The sequence below is a fragment of the Podarcis erhardii genome, assembly GCF_964252035.2.
Source record: "Podarcis erhardii genome assembly, chromosome: 1".
Classification (NCBI taxonomy): Eukaryota; Metazoa; Chordata; class Lepidosauria; order Squamata; family Lacertidae; genus Podarcis; species Podarcis erhardii.
In genome coordinates, this window is record NC_138497.1 from 22,868,875 (window position 1) to 22,887,641 (window position 18,767).

Here is an 18,767-nt window from a genome sequence, read left to right on the forward strand (position 1 = left end):
TTGTGCTAGTATATGCTATTCAAAAGTCTTCATGGTGCTCCTCCCCTACCCCTTATTTCCTGGATAGAGATAAAACAAACCAGGAAAACAAGCCATTAGGTGTGAAATACCACTTATGGTTTGTTGCTTGGCTTACCAGGCAGAGGGCCTTCTCGGTAGTGGTGCCCTCTTGGTGGAACACCCTTCCTTCAAATGTCAACGAAATAAACAACTATCTGACTTTTAGAAGACATCTGAAGGCAGCCCTCTTTAGGGAAGTTTTTAAGGCCTGGTGTTTTTATTATGTTTTTAGATATGCTTTAAGCAGCCCAGAGTAGCTGGGGAAACCCAGCCAGATGGGTGGGGTGTAAATAATAAAATTATAATTATTATCGTCATGATTTGTTAGGCGAGAAAAAAACCATGAATACTTGGTTTGCATGAAACAGCAAGCTGGTCCCAAGTTTGTTTCCTTGGATGGGAAAGGAAAGGACGCCACATACATTCACTTTATTATCTTTTTTTACTACTACAAGGAAGACTATTTGAATTTTCTTTGGCGGATCTTCTCTGATAATACTGTTGATTTGATAACTGGATGGATTGATATATTGCCATTTGCCCATAACTACAAACCTACCTACTTTGTACCAGGGCAGCTGTCACAAAAGTTACATCATTTGCTCACGTTTTAAGGTTCTGAATTGTTCAAGCCCCCCCCCCCCCGCTCTAAGAGTGAAAGCTGCTTGGAATATTCAATTTACTGTGGAAAATGAATTCTGTTGAGGAAATGCCCCAGATGAAGATTTGCATAGGCTTTCGACCATCACCATTCTGCTCAGAAGATGCACTTTGCTGTGCTCCTGTGACCTGGTGGAGATCAGGAAGTCTTGAAATGAAATACGCCACGGCTGTTTGAACGAGTCTGCTACAAGAGAACAGCTTTGCTGTTATAAAACATCTGGATCCTTGATAATGGGAACTGGTGGTTCCTCTCCGCCCATCTCCTTATAAATAAAATGGAAAGTCGGCTTGGGCTCTTTGCTCAGGAGGTGGGATTTGATGCGGTGAGGAAGGGCGTCATCATCTAGCCGCAGGTTCTTGTCGTCAACCTGAACAAACAGCCCATAGTTCTGAGGCTCTGGGACTTCGAATTTCTCAGCGCACTGCTGGTTCAGCTGGTGCGTTGTTGAGTCAGTTCGGTAGGCCAGCGTCCTGGTGTTCGCCTCAGCCTCCATAAAGGAGATTGTGATGAAATCCTGGAAACAAGGAGTGTGGGTTATGTTATCCATAGATATTAAAATGACAATTGATAGATAGTGATCACTAATAGATACTGCGAATCTATCATAATCAACAACATACTATTGATGAGCAATAAAGGCTGTGAAGATGGCGAGGGGCCTGGATATCAAGTCCTATAAAGAAAAGTTGAAAGAGTTAGGTTTGTTTAGCTTGGAGATTAGATGATTAAGAGGTACCACAGCCACCGTCAAATATCCGAATGGCTGTCATGTAGAAAGTTTGAAGGAATTAGACACCTTTAGCCTGGAGAAGGGACGACTGAGGCCCAATCTGCGCTATACTTTTAAATCATGGCTTCCCTTAAAGAACCTACAGTTTGTTTAGGGTGCTGAGAGTTGTCACGACTAGAGGCCCCCATTTCCCTCACAGAGCTAAAATTCTCAGAGTTTCCTAGGGAGAAAAGACTGCCGGTTAAACCACTTTGGAAACTGTAGTTCTGTGAGGGGAATAAGGGTCTCTCAATCAACTGTTTAAATGTATTGTGCAGATGGGGACTATGAGTTGGCATGTTATGCCAAGTATCTGAGGGACTCTCTCCCAACTGAGTTTTAGACTGTAAATCCCTTGAGGCCGGGGAATAGGGCTTTGTTTACAACAAACAAAGAGTGCCCAGAATTCCTGGAGGGAAAGGCTGTGCTTTAAAGGCATAGTGAGTACACAGCCTTGGTTCTGGTGAAGAGAGCCAATATGGTATTTTATTCCTGCAGCAAAAGGGAGCTTTGCTGCCACCATGTGGTTGAAGGACAAGATGCTGAAAACTGCCTTTGAACTTAAAATTAGCTTCTCTTCCTCTCTGAAATGTATGCGTGCCACCCTAAACCACAGGCTCTCACCGCAGCTTACAAATAATAAACCAACAAGCCGAAGTAAGCTAGGATGCCAATTTCATCCTCACTAATGTGATTTGTGGCCTCTGCTTATTACATTTGTAAGTTAATGAATAATGAAGTTAACATAGATTGCTCTCCTTCATTTATTTATCTGCTAACCTGAACAGATGATCGGGAAGCCCGGGCTTTGTTAAGCGTTCTCCTTCTCTCCCAGCGGTGAATGGAATCTTGGACCTCTGAGCTCAGCTGCCGAGTGACTGTGATCTTATCATAGCTCTTGATAAGCTCTACCGCCCCATAAGTAGTGATTAAATAGTACGAGCCTAGCAAAAAAAGAAAAAGAAGAAAAGTTAAAGAGCCCAAACCACTTGGTCTTGATTTTGTACTGCTTCATGCAACACACGACCCCTCTAGACATCCTTTATATTGTGCATTCAAGTTTACCTGTGTTCATGATGTGATGGGGGAGGTTATATGTGATCATAGGATTGTAAAGTTAGAAGGGACCCCAAGGGTCATCTAGTCCAAACCCCTGCAATCCAAAAGAATTTCTGACATAGCCACTTCTGCCCTGCAAAGGAGGTGGTGCGTGATTGGGGGAATCCCTGGCTGCGTCACCCCTTGGCTAGTCAATCGGCTGGCTCAGGGGGTGTGACCTGCCCTATTAAAAGCAGGCACAGCCGGGGATTTCCCTCTTTTTGCCGCCAGCTGCTCCTGTTTCCCACCCTCCTGCCCTTTAAAGTTTCCCTTCCTTGACCTTGCTATGGACCTTGGTTGGTCGCCGTTGAGGGGCCTGGTAGGAATTTTTCCAATTGGCAAATTGGTACCAGCCACTTGGTTTTCGCCTACCTCATAGCAATCATCACAACTTTCTCAGTATTGGCGGTTAGGCATTGGTATTGGTATTGTTATGTAGATGGAAAATGGGGAGGAAGCGCCATCACCTGCCCCGCATATTGAAGGGTAGTCCGATAAAGGATTCTGGGGGGGCGTGGCCCTGTCTGAAGCCTATGGAGGTGAGGGCCTAAGGCACGCCCCTGAGTGGTGATCCTGGGGGAGTTCCTAACTGATGTGCATCAGCAGGACTCCCCCTACTGGTGGTTAACCTTCCCGGATTTCAAGCGGATGGGCTGAAGCCGAATATAGTTGGTTAGGACCAATGCCTAAGCCAATACCACTCATCACCTGTAACCAATAAAGTTGTGGCTTTATTTAGCCCATTAACCTTAATAATTGTGTCATGTGTCTTTATTTCCATTGGGGAGGGGTGGCAAATGACTATCCAACCTCAGGGTATGGGCCTCTCACCAACCGAAGCAAATACTGCTAAATGGGAGCCAGGTTAAAAGGGATTATTTTTTTTAAAAAAGCAGTATAGTGAGCCTTAACATGGCAAGGGACGATGCCAGCTGGAATCTGTGAACTGGTCCACAGCTTAGGAGAGGCAGAGCTGCTGTTACAGAGACGCTGGCAGTCCTCTTCTGCACAGTGCAGAATACACTTTGTAGATCAAAGGTGGCAAAAGGAATTAAAAGACTTCTGCCAAAAGGATGTAAGGTCTTCTGGGTATATACCGTATTTTTCACCCTATAGGGCGCACTGGCCCATAGGGCGCACTTATTTTTTTTGGGGGGGGGGAATAAAGAAAAAAAATTACCCCCCCCCCGAGCCCCAAAGAGCAAAGAAGCCATGACAGCGAGCGGGATGGATCCCACTCGCTGTCTTGGCTTCGTTTTTAGCCTCGGGGCTGAGGGTCCGGGAGAGATGGCGAGGTTGCGCTCAACCTTGCCATCGCTCCCAGAGCTTGCAGGGCTGGGGGCGGGGGAAGCCCGAGCTTCCCCCAGCCCCAGCCCCCAGAACGGGTCCGGGAGCAATGGCGAGGTTGCGCTCAACCTTGCCATCGCTCCCGGAGCTTGCAGGGCTGGGGGCGGGGGAAGCCCGAGCTTCCCCCAGCCCCAGCCCCAGCCCCCAGCCCCCAGAACGGGTCCGGGAGTGATGGCGAGGTTGCGCTCAACCTCGCCATCGCTCTCGGAGCTTGCAGCTATCCGAAGCCCGGGGAGCGCAGCACTGTAGCCCGCTGCACACCCCGGGTTTAGGGCAGCTATCCGCAAGCCTGCAGTGCCCGGCAGGAACTCCCGCCGGGCACCGCAGGCTTGCGGATAGCTGCCCTAAGCCCGGGGTGCACAGTGCTGTGCTCCCCGGGCTTCGGGCTGCAGGCAGCTATCCACAAGCCTTTGGAGCCCGCGGGAGTTCCCGCCGGGCTCCGCAGGCTTGCGGATAGCTTCCTGAAGCCTGCATTCGCCCCATAGGACGCACACACATTTCCCCTTCATTTTTGGAGGGGGGAAAGTGGGTCCTATAGGGCGAAAAATACGGCATCTCTCTCTTGTAACAAATCGGTTTGTACATAAGAGGAGATCACACCAATTTTCAAGAGGAGATTCAAACAGTTCCCAGCAATCCCCAAATGGTTTCTTTCTTTCTGTCAACAAGCTTCACCTAACTTCTCACTTCACAACTTCTTTGAATACTATTAGTGGCTGCAAATGGTTTGGGGTGCTCCTTTCCATCCATCCAGTGCATATGCTGTTACTTCCTGCTGAAATCCTGTAACTTTCCAAACCACAAATGTTTGGGGGGTTGGGAGGTGAGAGCGGAGGCTGTCCCACTTTTGTTGTGCTTCTTCTGGACAGCATTAATGTGGTATGCATCTCAGAACAACTAATAAAGCAGAATAATTCCACCACTAATGCATTGTATTTCATCAAGAAAAGGTTGCAGAATACACCTGCGATAAAACACCAGTCTTTATAGGTTGCAGAATACAGCTGCTATAAAATACAAAGTGCTTTGCCGCCTCATTGCATATTTCACTGTTGCTGAATGACGGTGCCAGTCCCTGCAAAGGAAGCTTAGTTGGGCAGGGATAAGCTACAGGCACCTGCTGCTGTTGCCATCACCGCTAATATCCATGAGACAGTCATTGAGAATAAAGGTAGCAAGAAAAGCAATTATTCTGGCTGGCATAGGTAGATATGTTGCTATGTGCCAGGCATGGACGTAGCCAGGATTTTTGTTGGGGGGACAGGCCCTCAGTTAGCTATGTATTTTTATATATTTTTATTGATTTAGGGAGGGGCAGCCCCTTGCCTATGCCCATGATGCCAGGAGAGGAGGGGAACCTGAATCCTTAAAGGGAGACATGATGGTTAATGACTGACTGAAAACGCAAATATCGAAATATTACTATCATTGGAAGTAGCCAGCAGATGGCACCCAAGCAACATACAATTCTGGAACCAACAACGGAGTTGCAGGAAGATAGATTGGGTTTATCCTTGCACAATCTGCTATTCAAAATAGTGCAAGGAACATCACCTTGTCATGAAGCTTGCCGCTAGTAGTACCTAATTAGCAGTCCACTTTCTGGTTCCTTCCAGTTCCATCTAACTCAAAAGGGAGAAACATTCCCCTTTGGCAAATGTTTTGCAAAATTCCTCATCCCAAGTATTTCTTCTCTCCATTGTTAGAGCTCTTCCCTCTTAAATAGTAATTTAGTGCCCATCTACCCATTTGCTAATAACATTGTGCTAGTTTCTTTGCACACGTGAAGTGGAGTGTGTGTGTGTGTGTGTGTGTGTGTGTGTGTGTGTGTGCTTTTGCCGTTGCAGAAGCTGTTCACAATCCAACAGATTATCTGTTATGTTATTTACGGAATCTGGATAAGAATCTTCCAAGATCTAGCAATTCCTACTAGAGAGGTGGGTCTGATCCTTCTTGAATTCTATTTGTCTGAATTATAATTAGAGTTGTATTTAGTCAGTTGACTAAAAAGGCTCAAAATTGCAATCCTGTACACGGTTTCCTGGGAGTAAGGCTGCAATCAATTATTATTATTATTATTATTATTATTATTATTATTATTATTATTAATACACCAGCCTATACCCAGAGGTCCCACTTACCTGGGAGTAAGTCCTATTTTTTCTACTTCTGAGTAGAAACACATGTGATTGCACTGCAAGTCCATTAACTGTGAACATTTTCGCTAATTAAATTAATCAATTTAATTAATAGACTGATTGCTGAACTAATGCCAAAGCAGCAGGTGAATAAAACAATATTTCTGAAGGAAATAATTTTTGGATTTTTTTATTATTAGGTGTTGAAGAATAATTCTCCGCAGCAGAAGCACCCTCTCCTTGGCAAGAGAGGAGGTTAATGAACTCTAGCCACTCAACATTTTTTGTAAACACTTGTCTAAAAAACAATTAATGACTTTATTTTATTTTTAAATCTACTGCCTGATAAATTAGGAACACCTCAAAAGCTCAAATATTTTTGGCCAATCTAACCAATTTGATGCAACAACTAAATATCACAGGCAGCCCTAATTTTGCCAGCTGCATTTTAAAGCCTGCTGTACTGCTTTTAGGAGAGGGGAATGATTTAAATAAACCCTAAATAATAAGAAGCATATCTGATCACAAATTAAGCCCCACTGAATCCAAAAGAAAAAAAGTTAAGCACATAATTATCTATCCTGTTATAATCAAAGGGACTTCCCCCATGTATGTATTTGCCTAAACTGTGTCCAGGTTGAACCCATTAAAGACAAATGCCACCACCACCTGCCCACATGGAGGGTAGCAAAAGAGAGAGAGAGAGAGAGAGAGAGAGAGAGAGAGAGAGAGAGAGAGAGAGAGAGAGAGAGAGAACGCACCACCGGAAACATTGCATATGCCAATTTCTATGGATATATTGAATTCAATGGGACTCACAAGTTCTGAGTGGACACAGTTAGGATTGCACTGTAAATAAATTCGGCTGACATTTCACTGGAGAACAATATTTTCAGAAGAACGGATTGCTCTTAAAACGCAGCAGCTGATGTGTTTGGAGACTCACTTAAGTTTCCCCTGAAGGGTAGCTGGGTTCGGCTGCTGCAGTGAAACAACAACAGCAAAGGACCTGGAGCAGAACAGCGTACGCTGGCAGATTTACAGCGCAGCCCCACGCATTTAAGCAAGCCCCACTGAACTCAATGGGGCGTTTACAGTGTGATGAGCTTTCATGGGGTAGATTGCACACCATCCGAGAGCTACCTGTGCACACACAGAGACAGAGGTGTAGAGGGATAAATGGCATCAAGAACGAGGCCAAAAGGTCATGAAATGTAAGAGGTGCAATCTGTGACAGCCTCCCACAACCTGGAGCCCTAGACTATGATGCCCATCATCCACAGCCAGCAGGGCCAATGGCTGAGGATGATGGGGATTATACTCTGAAACAGCTGGAGGGCACCAGATTGGGGAAGGCTGAACTATGGCCTTTCTATGCAAAACTCCAAACGTATGCAAAATAAGCACTGCAACCATTCACAACAATATCTTTCCAAATGCATGTTGTTCTGCTCCCTTCAGGGGCATCGCTAGGCTTTTATTACCTAGGCAGCAACACTGTCAAAGGGACCTATTTATTTGCGCAAGTGTCCTTGGGGATCCCTGGGGCATATGACCAGGTGGCAAGTTACTAAAGATACAGCACTTTTAATCAGTGCGACAATTAAAGCCCTCCCAGAAACCTTGGTCTTCAAAGATATACAGACTGATGTGTTGGTGGGGGGACCAGTTCCTGAAGGACATGGAGATGGGGGCAGAACAGGCACTGCCTCAGTTAAAAAACTGGGTGTCCAGCCCTGCTGTGGTGCTCCTGCAAAAGTGCTGCATGAAGGTGTTTGATGCTGTTCTGTCTTTACAACTAATCAAGCCTGGGATCTGGCCAAATCTAGATGGAATACCACATTTCAGAGGAGCCCATCGTATCCTATTCAGAGCTCCTTAGAGGAAGAGCCAGATATATATATTTTTTTGTAATTAGCCTTAATTATACTCTGTTGTTGTTGTTGTCGTCGTAAATATACACTCAACTCTTCTTTGTGATGGAAGGCATAGATGGGCATATCGGCCTATTTCTGTCCCATGTTGCTTTCTCCTATATGCAAAATAGTAATAATAAATGGGCTGGTCTGTCCAACTTATGTGCAGATTTTCTTTTTAAAAATATTTTTTAAAAATCCATAACATCCTTGTAAGGCTACCAGGGACACAACATACAGAAGAAAAGGTAGCCATCTTCTCCGTATGAGTCCCCAGGAAAGGACGCACATTATGATGCACAGTGGCTTCCTATGAAGATTTCAAATGGCCTTTTTTACCACAATGAAGTTACTAGCTGCTCCAAGCAGCTGTAAAACTTTTTAAAAGAAAGAAGGCAACATCTTTTGAGCATGTTGCCAGACCCTAGCATACATCAGTTCATCATATGGGAAATTCCACATATGTATGTTCTGGGCCGTGCATGGGTCTGGTGGTCCGAAATGGATAGGCTTGCTCCCCAAAGCGGAGCAAATTGGAATCCTTTGACATCCCTAAAGGAAACATGAGAAGAGTCCTGGTGGAGGAGACCAAAGGTCTATCTAGCCCAGCATCCTACTCTCCCAGTGGCCAACTAGACTCCTATGAGGTCAGCAAGCAGGACAGGAGTGTTGTGGTACTCTGATACTTGTGCTCCCCAGAAATTGGGATACAGAAGCATACTGCCTTTGATTCTGAAGGTAATATAAAGCCATTATGGCCAGTAGCCAACAAGTCTTATCCTCCAAACACTTGTCAAATCCCCTTTCAAAGCCACCCAAGTTGAAGGAAATCACTCCATTTTGTGGCAGGGAATTCTGTAGTTTAACTGTGTGTGAAAGTAGTTCCTTTTGTCTGCCTTCCATTTTCTCTGCCCAGTTATGCCTTCCTCCTCAAAACCTTGAGCATAGTGTTAAGGTCACATGAAAGAAGAGAGGGGAAAAGCTCACTCAGTGGCAGAGAACATGTTGTGCATGCAAAAGGTCCCAGATTCATTTCCTGATTGGTAGCTCTCTCTCTCTCTCTCTCTCTCTAAGCCACTATAGGTCAATCTATGAAGTGGCTCTGGTATAACAGCCCAAAAACCTATCTCACACAATCAAACTGTTGTGCAAACCAAAAGCATTCCCACATCCACTATCCAAGGGCCATCTGCTGTCATGTGAATCTGGCGCTCCCAGTGGCCTCTTGTGATCATGGCTGTAGATCTCAGGAGATGAAGAATGAACAAATAAAAAAAGTAAGGGGGAATCTTGGTGGCTCTAGGATGGCACCCTGAGTGGGACCTTCACAACCTTGAAGAGCCAGAAGAAGTAGTCTACAATGCGTTATACGTAGGGCTGCCTCTGAAGATAGTTCGGAAACTTCAGCTGGTGCAGAATTCAGTGGCCAGGTTGCTCACTGGGACAAGACAGTTTTAGCACATGACGCCAATCTTGGCCCAAATGCACTGGCTGCCAATTAGTTTCTGCGTCAAATTCAAAGTGCTGTTTTTGACCTATAAAGCTTTAAACAGCTCAGGACTGCAATACCTCAAGGACCACCACTGCTCATATGAACAGATCTGGACCGGACCATGAGATCATCCTCTGAGATCATTCTTCTTTGTGTGCCTCCTCCACAAGAAGTCTGGAGGGTGCCAACATGAGAAGGGTCTTTTCTGCAGTGGCTCCCTGCTTGTCCAATGGTCTCCCCAGGAAGGCTCACCTGGTGCCTTCCAATGTTAGGATAGTGGCCTTGGCAAATGTCCTCTGGTGCCGGCCCTGCCATTGGCCACCAGCTGAAGAGCAGATGTAAAGTTGGGACAAACATTTACAATTATGGTTGCTGGGCAGCTTATTCTCATTTCTGCCAGTGGTGTGCCCTTGCGAACCTCCACCCTCGCTCCTCCCTCTGCCACAAAGGAGGTCTTTCATACCTTCACCCAGCTGCAGTGCAGGGTCCATGAGTTCCATCATGTACTCCACATTCAGAAGCACCTCTGGCAGGTCGCTGCGGGCAAGTACGTACATGAGCACTGGGAGGAAGTCATCTGCCCCGTAAAGCTTCCCTGAAACAAGAAGAGGCCTATTCAGATAACACAACCGAGCAGGCTAAGAGCTGATTTCAACATTCAGAACCAACATGCAGTAAGAGAAGAGAAGGCACAGGGGCCCAACAGTTGGCCCCCACCATGCACAACCTGCATTAGCCTAGGTTAATGTGCAAATCAGTCCTTCTCACAGATTTTGTAGAGCAGCTGTGCTTCATAGCTGCCAAATCACAGATTAGGAAACAGGACTGATGAAGATGTAAATGTGCAAATGAATTTGCCAGCAGTACAGGTTTTCATACTCTCCCGGTGGCTTCATTACTGTGAGAAAGAACCATATTTTGGAAAATCGTATTTTGGAATGAATTTAAGAGCATGAGGGAAGCCTTGTTGGATGAGGCCAAAGGCCATCTAGCCCACCATCCTGTTTCCAACCAAATCCTGTGCTGGCTGGTCCAATGGAGCAAATACCCACACCATCCTCAACCTGCCTGCAATGAGCCTCCACCTTATATGAAAAAGTCTGATGTACAGGGGATTTCTACAATCAGTGCTTGCTAAAAAGAAAAAGGGAAAAGCATGATCTGGAACAACTCTGTCATGCAACTGACCCCTTCAATGGCCCAGGAGCAGTTGTGTAAGCCAATGCAAGAAAGGAGAAACGGATAGTCTGAATCTATCGTTTGTAATGTGTGAATGGTCAGATGCAAATCTGAGACACACAAATGGTGGTTATGCTTTAGGAATCTCAGTGTGTATGTGACAGTTTTTCATCTACACCTTTTGCACATTCCAAAAGTGTGTGTTATTTCCTTATAAACGTTTTGAGAGTTATGTATTAAGAAAAATAACATCAAAAGCAACCTTCAATTTCTATTTGCAGGGTTCACAATCATTTTCTTCCATGCACTACTATTACAGCCATCCATCTCTAAAAGACCAAATGTTGAAGGTCCTTTAAAATTATAGCCACCGTGAATTTGCTGTCGTGATAGAAGATAGGCTTCCCTTTATTCTCACTGGCCACATTCCACCCCATGTTTAAGAGCACTTTAGTCTATTCAAATCAATAAGCTTAAACATGCTTAGCTGTGCATGAGCTTGTGGCCATTGGCTTGTTACAAGTATTTCCTATGAAACACATTTCCTTATATGTCAGGCAAAGTCAACCAGGATTTTATTTGAAGCTGACGGTTATACTCAGCTGGAGCCTTATATAAATATTCTTCTGTTCCTTCATAAAAAAATAAAAATTTTTTAAGTAAACCAGAGAATATATGTAGAAAGGGAAAGCCAGTTCAGTTAAAACAAAGTGGTGGAACGCTCGAGTGCTAAGACTCTCTTTATAAACAAAATCTTATGCTGTTATTAGCTGGGCTCTGTACGTTATGAGAGTCATGTTTCCTGCTGTGCAAAAAATACACAGCCAGGTTGTCAAACATTTAAAAAGGCTTCATTGTTCAGTGGGTGTTTTGGCAAAATGTTTCCTTTGTACAGTATTGCAGTTTCTGGTACTGAGGAAGTCTCAGGTGGGTGTGGATGGAGGGCCGAATTTAGCTGCAAGAAGTAGGCATCAATGAAAGGGCAGGATCAGCAGTTAATATGGCCAACGCATTCCTTCAGATCTGGCTTAGAGTGGTCATTTATTCAGCCAGGCTTATAGGATGCTCTGACATTTTGTGCGGGGTCACGTGTATTGATCTGTTTGCTGTTGTATTGCCATGCTTTAAACCTTTCATTTTAAAAATGCTTGTGCTGGTTGTGTTATTGCTTTTATTGTTGTGAACTGCCCTGTGTTCTTGATCGATGAAAGGCAGTGTATAAATGGAAGAAAGAAGAAGAAGAAGAAGAAGAAGAAGAAGAAGAAGAAGAAGAAGAAGAAGAAGAAGAAGAAGAAGTAGTAGTGGTGTAGCGGTTAAGAGCGGTGGACTCGTAATCAGGTGAACCGGGTTCGCTTCCCCGCTCCTCCACATGCAGCTGCTGGGTGACCTTGGGCTAGTCACACTTCTTTGAAGTCTCTCAGCCCCACTCACCTCACAGTTTGTTGTGGGGGAGGAAGGGAAAAGGAGATTGTTAGCCACTTTGGGACTCCTTAGGGTAGTGATAAAGCAGGATATCAAATCCAAACTCTTCTTCTGCTGCTTCTACTTCACTGAGAACAGTTCTCTATTCAAAGGGCTGTCCAGTTTAAATATAAAGCAAGGGGAGCAGGGAGGGTCCTGAAATTGCCCATCAACAGTCTGCACCTAGACAGCAGACCAAGCCGGTATGTGCTACGGTTATACCTTTTTGGATTCACCCCCCCCAAAAAAAAACAATTCCCTGTATCATAAAGGGATGAACTTTTGCTTAGAAACACTGGAAAAGGTTCTAATTCTTCTGAGTTGTGAAAAAAGGCCACTCTGAAATGAAAAGCTGTAATCACCGTATATACTACTCATAGGTATTAGCGCTTTTAAAAAGTTTATGGGACTGTTTATGGGACTATTTTACAGCTGTCTGGAATTTCCTAAAACTGTATTGGAGAATAAAACTGCAACCTTGTCTTATTCTAAGCAATAAGAAGTGATGTACATTGTATTATATGTACATTGTATTATATATGCTATGCATATTACATAATACATTATATAGTTGCAAATACAAAAATTGATTTACTGATTTTGGGGTGACGTTTTTTCAAAAGATTTGGAAATGACAGATCATCCCTTTGTTTTTAGGCAAAAGTTCATCTAACTAAGCTACAACATGAGGTTGTAAAAAAGTTATAACCCTAGTATGCATGTTATCGGGTCAGTTTTATCTACTATAGTGAGATGTATTTCTCTTTATAGTAATTATATATAAGTGTGCATACAGATGTATTAGCATATGAAAATTTATACAGATCTGAATCCTCTCTTGTCCTCTTTTTTTGGTTACACGTTTCCTCTTCTTTGCTGAAATGTTAAGTGGCCATCTGGATTGGGCCTGATGTAAAGTAGAGAGTTGATTCTACCAGCCAAAGTATGCATTAATCACCTATGAATTTCTTACATTAACTCTAGAAAGGTCTTAAATCAGAACGTCACAGATACCACTTTCCTATCTGCCCAGTTACATTAGGATGATACTGTTCGTAGCCTCTGTACAAGGGGAAGCAGGGAACATGTAATGCTTAAGGATGGTCAAGCTGTACTTGAATTAGACAGAGTAACTCTTCCATATTCATTCTAGAAGCCTAATAAACTTATTTCTTCCTTGCAATACATCTTTACTTGATTCTCTAAACACATAATCACCACAGATTAAGAAAAATTCCTTTGTTTAGGGGAACCTGAACAAGCGAAGGTAAGAGCAGCCTGGTGGATCAGGCCAGTAGTCCATCTAGTCCAACATTTTGTTCTCACAGTGACCAAACAGATGTGCTTAAGAATGTCAAAGAGGAAAGCCACTATAGTTAAATAGGTAAATGTCTATGGAGCACGCATAATAACTCACCCGCAGTCTGAAACGGTACTGTCCGCTATCTGCCACCCCAGAATTTCTCCATATTATTCTGATATGTGTGTATAGCAGGCCTTCTAGATCAGTCAAGAGCTAACTGTTTCCATTGCAATGCTTTTCCATGCTCTTCCTCATTTTAATGAGTAGAAGTCTTTGTGGGTTTTGCCCCAAGAAATCTAACCTTTGCTTGACATTATATGGCTGTTGTTACTAAGCTGTGTTCCCTTGCTGAGCTGTTAATAAGCAAAGGTAACATTTCTCCAAATGATCACTTTGCAATTTTTTAAATGATCACTTTGCAATTTTTTTTAAATCTCTCTTCAGTGACTATATGAGAACTTATCTGCAGCTGTTTTCCTGGCAAAAAGATTGGAACTGAAATATATCTACAGTGGTACCTCAGGTTAAGAACTTAATTCGTTCTGGAGGTCCATTCTTAACCTGAAACAGTTCTTAACCTGAAGCACCACTTTAGCTAATGGGGCCTCCTGCTGCTGCCACGGCGCCGGAGCACAATTTCTGTTCTCATCCTGAGGCAAAGTTCTTAACCCGAGGTAATATTTCTGGGTTAGCAGAGACTGTAACCTGAAGCGTATGTAACCTGAAGTGTATGTAACCCAAGGTACCACTGTATAATGACATGTGATCAATGAAATTGCAGATAAAGGATGGTCAACATATGAAGAAGGGGATGAGTTGGTATCAGTTCAGACTAGGGATGTAAGAAGGTGTCGATTTCTGTTCCAATACTCAGAAGTGTTTCCATTCCACTGCACTTCGGCTTCTGACAAGAACTGCATTATCTGTCTCTCTGCCCGCACTATTAATTACACTGTTGCACACCATTCATTTCAAGGCAAAGGAAATGCAATGCATATCGTATGTGTAGGGAGTGGGGGTTGCTGTGAGAAACCAATTATGTATTGTTTGCAGGCTTTAAACAATAACAGCAAATAGCATCCATATTTGCAGGGCTGATTTCCATTCCAGACATGGGATGAATAAGCAAACACTGACAATTTCTGCTTCCATTTCCAACATCCCTATTTCAGACCAGAGGTGGGAGTTCACAGTTCTGAAAACTCCTCCAGAAAATATCCCTGCAAATAGAATACCAGCACAACAGAGAGAAATAAAACATCCCATCCCTTTGCTACTATGTTGTGTTTGCAGGGAACTTTAAAGGAAGAGGTACATTAAAATTGTGACACCCCTCAACTACAGCCTCAGATAGTACTGCCCAGCCAACTGCCTCCTCATTTCTGCTGCAATGTGTGCAGACCAGGCCAAAGCCATTTGTGTTTCATATGGAAACTGCTGTGCTCCCATTTCTGGACAGGCTACTTGGGAGAAGGGCCATAGCTTAAGAAGCAGATCACAGGCTTTGTGTGGGAAGGTCCTGTGAAGCATCTCCAGTTAAATGGACAGGTTGCAGGTGATGTGATGGACCTCTGCTGCAGGACCATGGATAGCTGCTGACAGTCTGGGTAGACAATGCTGGACTAGATGGACTCGGCAAAAGTTTGTTTAATCTGTTCCTAAATGGTGTACACAGCACATGCCTCTCTGAAACCTCCCCCTTTTCTGCAGTTGCTTATCCTCCCTATGAGAGAGAACCCAGAAGCCTTAAAAGACTTCTTCTGCCCCACAATGCACTGCAGACTTAGTATCTGCTCCAGTAAACATGAGGAACACATAATTCGAAGGACTGAATGTTTTTGCCTCCCACCATGATTGACATCTTCATCAACACCTGGCATTCTACAAGCATTTTTACACCTGAGTTCAACTGGTGTGTGTGTGTGTGTGTGTGTGTGTGTGTGTGTGTGTGGTTTTGTTGTTTTGGTAATGTGCCTGTAAAATCAATGCGGGGGGGGGGGGGAATCCCATTTATATCATAACTATCTCTCATTCTCTTTTCCACATCCGCATTAGCTATGATCAGAAATTAGCATAAATAGTGAAAGACAGCTTCAGAGGCCATTTAAGCCTGCAAAAAGAAATATCCTCTTCTGCTACGGAAATGGAAGAGGCAAATGACCAAACAACAAAAGCAAGACTTTATCCATCCCTTGTCAGTGGAACTGCATGAAGCAGTTCCTAGCTTGGCGAATACCACAGTGGCTTCATGGGTGAGATCCATAAAGGCCCAGCACGCTAAATATGATCCTTGCAAAGTGACAATGTGGGTGAGCATGAAAAAATGGAGCCCTATGCAGGACACTCAGTAAGAAGGTTAGTTAAGTGGCACCCAATATCTATAATACATTGATTCCCAAACTCAGACCACTTGAAAATTGCTAAGTGTCTTGATGGACCACTTAGCTCCCTGCACCCTGCTGTAGCAACTGTAATGCACTGTGCAAGATGCATTATGATTTCTAATTGTATTTGTATTGCTTCTTTTATTTCTGGTGCATTGTGTTTTGTAGTGCTCCACAAAATTCAGACTGCAATACAACAGAATACAATGCTAAAAATAAGAGAGGCCATTAAAATGCAGGTACAAATCATCAATATGAATACTGAATGCGATGGATGTGCTGTTTCCCGTTTCCAACTGCGAATTCACAGAAACACCACCGGCCACCATTTGGGAACCCCTGCTATAATGGTCCAAAATGTGAGCTGGGCTTTGGGAATGTGGGTTCGGTTCCATTTGAGAGCTTGGCAAGTCATTCCCATCTTTGGGAGGTTCAGGAAACAGTAAGAGTAAGAGAGAAAGATGTCAATGTATTTATTACTTGTGCAAATATTTAGTACAGGCAGCGACATCTGATATGTGTGCAACTGTGCACACACACATCTCGCCAAACCTGGAAATAACTCAAAAATGTCATAAAAAGGCTTGGGGCGGGGGCATAACAGGTGTTTGCAGGCTTTTTCAATGGCGTTTCAAATATACACATTTTCACTTAAACGTATGGTGCCTCGGAATGTAGCCCCTGCATAAATGGGGAGTTGTCAATCATGGGTTCGTTTTAGTGATGTGCTGTAAAAATGTTGTGTCCAGCATCATAAGACCAGAGGCTAAAGACCCATCAAGCCCAGCATCTTGTCCTCACAGTGGCCTCTGGAAAGCCCGCAAGCAAGATCTGAGTGCGCGAGCATTCTCCCTTCCCACGGCTCCCAGCGACTGGCCTTGGCCCTTGAAAATTTGTCCTCCAGAGGAAGAACTGGAACCAAAGAGTGGAAATTGCAGGGAAGCAGATTTCACCTTGAGCACCAGGAGAAACTTCCTAACACTAAGTGCTTCTCAAAAGCAGATAAGGATGTCTTGAGCTCTCCTTTGCTGGAGGCACTTAAAGCAGAAGTTGGACATCTGTCAGGGATGCTGTAGTTGCAGCCTGGACTGTGCATCTAGCCTTGATTATAACAGATGGCCTCCAAGATCCCTTTTAACTCTATGATTCTATTCCTCCAGTTCTTTTGAAAAACCTACCAAATGTTTATAAACCAACATTTTATATGGAAATTGCTTGGAATGCATGCAAGATTTCAATATTTTCTGTTTTTATGGAGGGAGGGAGGGAAGAAAGAAAGAAAGAGAGAATGAGTGAAATTTTGTGCAAACTCAATTGTCTCCTTTACATTCATCCCCTGGCTTGCACCACAGAGCTCAGAAACAGCCAGAGGTCCTTCACCGGCTGCTTCAATGACATTGGAAACGGTCTCACTTGTACAAGGTAGAATTGCCTTATTCCAAATCCAGCTTGCCTCCCCCATTTATTTCTATTTTTCAATGACATGAAACATTTGTTTCATAAATATCTATAAGAGGCTTAAAAATAAGCCCTCTCCAGTGCTACAAGCCCCTATGCTATTACAGTCTAGGGAAACTATCTGCAGCATCAGCCTCTGGTTGGGCTCCAGCGCTTGGACGAAAATTGGTATTAAATAATTGAATGCAGAGTTAAAAGGAATTGGAACCCTGCCCAGACCTTCATAAAGGAATGAAGGCTCTGCCCATGGGTTTGCTTCTCCCTTGGTTCCATGGCACAATGAGGCAATCAATCAATCAATCAATCAATCTTTTGTGGAGGAGGAGACTCTTGAGAGTCCCATGGACTGCAAGAAGATCAAACCTATCCATTCTGAAGGAAATCAGCCCTGAGTGCTCACTGGAAGGACAGATCGTGAAGCTGAGGCTCCAATACTTTGGCCACCTCATGAGAAGAGAAGACTCCCTGGAAAAGACCCTGATGTTGGGAAAGACTGAGGGCACAAGGAGAAGGGGATGAAAGAGGACAAGATGGATGGACAGTGTTCTTGAAGCTACCAGCATGAGTTTGACCAAACTGCGGGAGGCAGTGGAAGACAGGAGTGCCTGGCGTGCACTGGTCCATGGGGTCATGAAGACTCAGACACGACTAAACGACTAAACGACTAAACAACAGACCACTCCTATTCATGGATCTCAAAACACTTTACAAGCGTCTTTAAGCAAATCATTTGGACATCACCCTTCCAGGGAGTGCACTAGCCCTACAGAAATTCAGGCTGCAATCCTATACAAACACTTACCTAGGTGTAAGTATCATTGAACTCTGAGCAGACATGTAGAGCTCAAATCCCGACTCAGCCATGAACCTCACTGCATCCTTAGCATACTTTGCAAGTGTCCTGGAAAAACTGGGACATCCATTTTGGCTGCCATGATCTTGCATGATTTCCTTTGGGAAAATGCATTTTCTGGGGCCACAATCTTGTGTGGCACCCCAAAACACGCATTGGGTGTTTTGGGTGTGCCTAAAAAAAACACTTTTTCCGGTGGTGGGGAAGCTGCGGCACAAAATTGCATGAGATCATGGCAACCCAAATGGCCACTGTGTTCTTGTGATAAAAAATGGGAAGATGGTGTGGGGTCTCAGAAAAAGCCACAGAGGCATGTTCTCGTTCCTGTTTTTTGGTTAGCTCAGGCATAGGCAAACTCTCCATAGGCATAGGCCCTCCAGATGTTTTGGGACTACAACTCCCATCGTCCCTGACCACTGGTCCTGTTAGCTAGGGATGATGGGAGTTGTAGTCCCAAAACATCTGGAGGGCCGAGTTTCCCTATGCCTGGGTTAGCCTAACTGATGCCATTTTGCTTCTGTAAAAAAAACTTCCTGCTTTTGAATTTAGGAGGGTGAGCCACAAATATGTGAAGACCAGATAACGTTGCTAGGCGATTTTCAGGAAAACCTCCCTCTGCCAGGCAGCTCTCCCCTTCAAGATCTC

At 44.1% G+C, this 18,767-nt stretch overlaps 1 protein-coding gene across 3 annotated transcripts in view; it reads right to left on the reverse strand.

Annotated features, from left to right (window-relative positions):
• Nucleotides 1-483: 483 nt before the first annotated feature.
• The window catches only part of RIN3 (Ras and Rab interactor 3), a 75,416-nt gene continuing 57,132 nt past the window's right edge, over nt 484-18,767 (reverse strand). For 2 of the 3 annotated variants that reach the window (XM_081859278.1, XM_081859279.1), the window contains 3 exons: nt 9,948-10,079; nt 2,274-2,437; nt 484-1,238 (listed from right to left, as the gene is read on the reverse strand). In XM_081859278.1, coding sequence (XP_081715404.1) covers nt 930-1,238; nt 2,274-2,437; nt 9,948-10,079 — 605 coding nt within the window. In that variant the 3' untranslated portion in view covers nt 484-929. The other variant, XM_081859280.1, reaches the window with a different exon arrangement.